The 6,437-nt window shown below is 33.9% G+C and overlaps 1 protein-coding gene and 1 non-coding gene across 2 annotated transcripts in view; one reads left to right on the top strand and one right to left on the bottom strand.

Annotated features, from left to right (window-relative positions):
- LOC107612844 (trafficking protein particle complex II-specific subunit 130 homolog) overlaps positions 1-4,564 on the top strand; it is a gene marked incomplete in the record, with an annotated part of 11,422 nt that extends 6,858 nt beyond the window's left edge. The window contains 9 exon segments of the mRNA XM_016314599.2: positions 1-233; positions 341-553; positions 788-1,178; positions 1,268-1,358; positions 1,491-1,575; positions 1,821-2,010; positions 3,272-3,564; positions 3,850-3,940; positions 4,089-4,564. Coding sequence (XP_016170085.1) covers positions 1-233; positions 341-553; positions 788-1,178; positions 1,268-1,358; positions 1,491-1,575; positions 1,821-2,010; positions 3,272-3,564; positions 3,850-3,940; positions 4,089-4,270 — 1,769 coding nt within the window.
- TRNAQ-CUG lies at positions 4,903-4,974 on the bottom strand. Its single transcript has one exon. It is a non-coding gene; the product is annotated as a tRNA-Gln (tRNA).

The raw sequence follows: 6,437 nt of genomic DNA, 5'->3' as shown, positions 1-6,437 counted from the left end.
CTTTCCAGTCAGAACTTGTTCGTCTTGCCCACAGTGAATTGAAAGACCCTGTACCTCTAGATGTATCATCATTAATAACATTTTCTGGAAATCCTGGACCACCATTGGAGTTATGTGATAGGGATCCTGGTACCCTTTCTGTTACTGTTTGGAGTGGTTTTCCAGATGATATAACTCTTGATTCAATTAATCTTACGATAGTGCCAACATCTAGTGCTGATGAAGGTGCAAAGGTATTTCCTGTTGGGCATATTAATTTACTGATTTTATCAATAGTATGGAAAGCCTGCTATTTTCCACTTAACTCCACCAAATAACTCAACTATTTTAATTATTATAGGCATTGCAGAGTTCTACACCTAATGTCTTACATCCTGGTCGGAATACTATTACCTTGGATCTGCCACCCCAGAAACCAGGATCTTATGTTCTTGGAGTTCTTACTGGGCAGATTGGGCAGTTGAGGTTTAGATCTCATAGTTTTTCAAAAATAGGTCCTGCAGATACTGATGATTTCATGAGTTACGAAAAGCCGGCTAAACCTATTTTGAAGGTAATTTACCCTCTTAACAGGAAACAGGGTGAAAAATTGTAACTGGTCAAATATCAGATAGGCATGTCTTTATCCATGTTATATTCCTATACCTTGCATTTGATGCTTTCCTCTTACCACACCTACAAAACCTGGACTGGTTTTCTACAGGCTTTTGTTATATAATCTCTTTGCTTTGTTTTAACTACAAAAATGGGTTTGCATCAGTTAATAATTCCATTTTTTCCCTTTTAGGTGTTAAGGCCTAGAGCTCTGGTTGATCTTGATGCTGCTGTTTCCTCACCTTTGTTAACAAATGAACGTCAGTGGATTGGTATTTTAGTTCGACCGATAAATTATTCCCTCAAAGGTGCTGTCTTGTATATTGATACTGGCCCAGGGTTGGAGATTGATGACTCGCATGTCATTGAGATGGAAACCTATGCTGATGTATCAGAAAATGATGACAACAAGGTGCAGAAAGACGGTGCTCAGATAGACTCTTTAAATTATGAGAAGAAGGTTGAACGCTTGACTCTTCATAATGGAAAAATTGAGTTTCCAAATTGGGCAAGTGACACTCCTTCTATTATCTGGGTTCTGGTTCGAGCCATGAGTGACATGCTCAGCAGAGGATCATCATCAGGTGAAGATGGTGATAGAAATATCTTGATGATTCCATCCATGTGTAGTTTGTATTTAATCATATGTACTTATTTTGGCTATTTTTTCCAGTTACAACTAGGAGAGAGAGCATTGTAGATGCCATGAGAACAATTGCTCTGAACCTTGAATTTGGAGTATACCACAATCAGATATTCGAAAGGTTTTTCTACTTTCCATCATTCTTTCAGTTTAATCATTATAATAGATCTTACAGCTGTTGACTATAAGTACCATGCGTAGTGCTTCTTTTTATGCCATTTGTTTGTTGATGGTGTGTTGCCTTGATATTCAGGACCCTGGCAGTTCATTTTACATATCCTTTCTATGTGACGACACGTGTAACCGATAAATGCAATGATGGTACATTGCTTTTGCAGGTATGAGTGCATTTTTTCATGATTATTTGATTCCTCTTGATTAGGTAGCCCAATCATTCTCTTAAGTTTATATACATACATACATACATACATGAAGACAGAATATGTCAAATATTGCAAAAATATGATCTTTGTATCTTTAAAAAAGATGTCAAATTTTGTTTATGTAAGCAACTTGCCATTAACGTTGCTATCAGTTCATCTTGTTATTTTCTTTGATAAAACATAAAATGGTTCTGGTTTAGGTTATACTTCACTCTGAAGTAAAGGCTACACTGACCATATATGATGCTTGGCTTGATCTTCAACATGGATTTATTCATAATGGTCAAACTGAGGGTAGACCTAGTTCAAGCCTCTTCCCACTAGTCATATCTCCTACTTCCAAAGCAGGAATTTTGTTTAGTATCTGCCTTGGCAAGACAAATGGAGAAGGTAATCACATCTTTCCTGAGACTGGTGAAATGATTTTAAATTAACACTAAAAGATATGACAAATGACATGAAAGAATACTTTTATATGTCTTAATCTATATTCAACAATAAATAGTTTCCAGATTTGGTTCCTTTTGGTTAAGCCTTTTTTCCCTTTCTTTTTTTCTTAACAAACATCAGCTTTTCCTATTGTAAAAATCAGTTTTTCACAAGCTTGTATAAATTTTATAAATAACCAAAAAATTGAAGAAAGCAGTTTTCACCGTTTCTGAAAATCAAAAAACAAGAGAGAGAAAAAGAAGGGGGGTAAGTTAAACAGAATAGCTTATGGTTAAAATCAGTTTTCATCCTTTTGCTCTACTAATCAAATTGTAAAAGGCTTTATCAATAATCAAAACTAAATGCCTCCTATTATTTGCAAACTTTGAAGCATGGACACTTCATTGAGTTCTTATGTCTATGTGTTGGATACATTTTGAACACGACACTTGTTCGACACTTCAAATGCCTCCTATATTTGCAAACTTTGAAGCATGGACACTTCGTTGAGTTGCTATGTCTACGTGTTGGATACATTTTGAACACGACACTTGTCCGACACGTCTTTCATGTCCAATTATGTCAGTAAAAAATATTTCTTTTTGAACACACCATTGAATCTTATGCTTGGCCTAAATTTTTTGAAATGATTTAGAAATAATGTGTTATTAATTATTAATACAAAAAATGATCTAAATTGCTTTATATACTTAAAAAGGCATTAAAAATATTTTATAATAGTTCGTACAATCAATAAAATATAAAGATATTACTATAATTTATCTACAAAATTCTGTATGTTCTGACCTGTGTCTAACAAAATTTTAAATTAATGTGTCCATGTGTCCTGTGTCATGTTCAGGCTTCATAGTTTGCAAATGACGAGCAGTATTGGTATAGCAACCTTATTCACATTTTATTTTATTTATGTTTTTCCTTAAAGGTATTTTACACATGGACTGTGGACAACAGAGGGGTATTTCCCGAGAACGTGGCACTATGAGCATACATTTTCATAATCTTTTCAATAGTAAAATCAGTTAAACATATGACTCCGTTTTTATGGATTTTTTATATTTTATGATCCTGGATTTCAATATTATGGACTAACATCTACCAGATTTTCTCCTAATAGTATTTACCTTTCAATTACAGTATCCTGATTTCTTCAATTATGAACTAATGTGACTATTCACAACACAAAAAACTCGTCTATTTTCAGAAGACAGAAAGCAGCAAGAAAGCATATTAAATATCAAATATGGAATTTCTGGTGATAGAACAATTGGAGCCCACCCTCCTGTCATGGATGAATCTACTAAAGTTGATGATGCCAGACAGGAGTTGATCTTCAAGAATGCAATTACTTTGCAAAGGCCTGTGCTTGATCCATGCTTAGCTGTTGGTTTTCTTCCTCTCCCTTCAGATGGTCTAAGAGTTGGGCAACTAGTTAAGATGCAATGGAGGGTGGAAAGGTTAAAGGATTTGGATGAGAAAGAAGTTCCTGAACAGAATGTAAGTCCAAATAAAAAGGGAGAAGTATTGGTCTATGTGTTCAAAGTTGTGTGATTGGTTTGACTGGATCCAGGATAAAATTCATTCTCCTTTTATTGATTCCTTACCTAATCTTCTCTTTAACTTTCCAAACATGCTAATTGAACTCTCACTTTGTTGTATTCTTCCTTCAACCCATTCAAAAACCATCAAATCAAACCATATTTGGTTTTTGTATAGATTAGTTTCAACACATCTCATTCTGTTTCAATGCTAAAATAATATATTTTTTTTAAATTGTGACAGGATGAGGTTCTATACGAGGTAAAAGCGAATTCTGGAAATTGGATGATAGCTGGGAGGAAACGAGGGCATGTGTCGCTCTCCCCAAAACAAGGTACTTGGATTCATTGACTTCTTCTATTGAAATAATATTTCTCTAAACTGAGAACAACATATTTTGCATCAAGACATGATATTCTTGTTGGAATTACTTTCAATCCAGTATGCCATTTTTGATATTTGATTTTCTTTCTTCATGATAGGTGCAAGGATAATTATCTCAGTATTATGCATGCCACTGGTGGCTGGCTATGTTCGCCCGCCTCACCTTGGGCTACCAGACGTTGATGAAGCAGATGTAAGCTGCAAACCTGCTGGGCCGCATCTGGTTTGCGTTTTGCCCCCAGCTCTGAGCTCATCCTTCTGCATTCCAGTCAATTCATGAGCTCACCGGTCAACGCTATTGTTCCACAGAAGTTTTATCTAGTTCGTGTCATCTTAGTGAAATTTGAGAAAACTTTACATAGTTTGTGCCAAGTAGGAAAGTGTAACATTTTTTCCCTATGATGTTTCATTGCATGAGAAATCTTCATAGTTATATTTGTGTTTTCTGATGGTGTTCCAGATTATTAGTCACAATCCCGGCGCTTGTACAGTGGAATTTTGTATAATATAGATACTTGGATCAAAAACATTCTTTTTGTCTCATAATATGATTCGAATTGCCAGGAATGATCAACATTTAGAAATTTATACATTTTTTTGTGTTGCAAGATTTGCCATGAAGTGATAACGAATTTAGCACTTTTTATGAGTGGCTTTCCCTCTTTTCACATGTAGCTTTCGTTAATAAATTAAGGTATGACATAAATCTTCCATTCACTGAATAGTCTGTGTAATAAAGCAGGTATGGAACTATGGATATCAATATCATAGGTAATTAAGCGTTCGGAAATTGGAATTCATTTCATTATTGCATACTGAAGTAGAGTAATTGAAGTCAAACTGCTGAACGGTTGAGGGCAAGCATAAAAAAAAGTAGATAAATGTCACAGTCTATCTAACTAAAAAAGAAAAAGGTCCCACCGAGATTTGAACTCGGGTTACTGGATTCAGAGTCCAATGTCCTGACCACTAGACCATGGGACCACTATTATTACGATGAAAAGGTTGTGAAATAATATTGTATATATTACACTTAAAATAGATCCTTGCTTTCTAAAACTTCGGATTGAAAAAAATGAGATTGAATTGTGTGTGTGAAAAACTGTAACGTAAGCAATAAAAAAATTAATTAGGTGGTTGGAATGAATGAAAATAAATAATTAGAAGATATTTTGTTAATTTTACTTTTTGTTAGTAGAAGTATAGAACAATATATTTTAATTATACTCTCAACTAGATAGGGTAAGAATATTTTATATGTTTCAAAATTTTATAATTTACTATGAATCTGATTTTCTTTTGGTCATGGAAAATGCATAGAATAAGTAAATAAAACATTTTTCATAGCAGTAAAGAACCACGCGGGGCCATGATTTAGTGGGTTGGCTCTCAGTCTCAGCTTACCATCATCAATTAGCACCTATTGCCCCAACATACAGGTTTTGAATCAGAAAAATATTATATGTATTGTTTTTATATACATCTCTTTTGTATATTTTTTATTTTTAATAATAAATTGTATTTGATAAGAAGTAAGACAAAATAAAAAAATTGTCTTTAATACTATTGGAAAAAACAAAGAGAAATATATAGAAAAAAAGTGATGCACGCCATTTCTCATCTTTGAATAATATGTTCACGTGTTACTGTGTTAGGCATTTGTGTGAGCCTCTCATGAGTGTTTGGGTCACCATTCTTAAATTGAACCCAAGAAACTAACCCTACATTAACATAGGCAACTAATTTTTCTTGCTATGATGGCATGATGCCATGAGAGGCACATAGCAGACACGTGCAAATCATGTGATGCATTAATGGAATAGAAATGGGGCATCATGAGATTGAGTAAGAGTGAGTAGCCACATGGGGAAAATGGGACACCACATTATTGGTTCAGCCTTGCCCTTGGCATTGATTAATTGACAAGTGTGCTCACTCCCTCACTCACTCTACGCTACAATTACTCATTAAAAATCCAAATGTATATATTATTTTTTCAAAAATATAAAAAAATTTACATTAAATTTATGCACTTTGTTTCACATTTTAGGTACTATATATCTTTTCTATGGAAAAGACTTAGCTTGGACACAAACAATGATGCTACTATGTCCTTCAAAAACAGAGTCTCGTCAAAATGCATATACTTATAGGATTTGTTGAATCAATTTGCCGGCAAAAGTTATGGGATTTAGTTTCTTACGTTCAATAAATTTATACTTTTCATCAATAAAAATCTAAAAAATGATTCGTATATGATTTTTTTTTTATCAGAAATAGGGATGTGTGTATTCAAATATTATAGGCAACTTTAAGAACGTGGTTACTGAAATGTTTTACTCGTAGGAGGCCACTCAGATAAACACGCCTAAAACGTCTTTTTTTAAAGATGTTTTCATATTGTGTTTTAATTGGTTTCTATATAATTTATTCGGTGTTCCTCATCA

Source organism: Arachis ipaensis, chromosome B08, assembly GCF_000816755.2.
Source record: "Arachis ipaensis cultivar K30076 chromosome B08, Araip1.1, whole genome shotgun sequence".
Taxonomy (NCBI): Eukaryota; Viridiplantae; Streptophyta; class Magnoliopsida; order Fabales; family Fabaceae; genus Arachis; species Arachis ipaensis.
The sequence above is the reverse complement of the archived record's forward strand: the minus strand, read 5'-3'. Positions and strand labels throughout refer to the sequence as shown.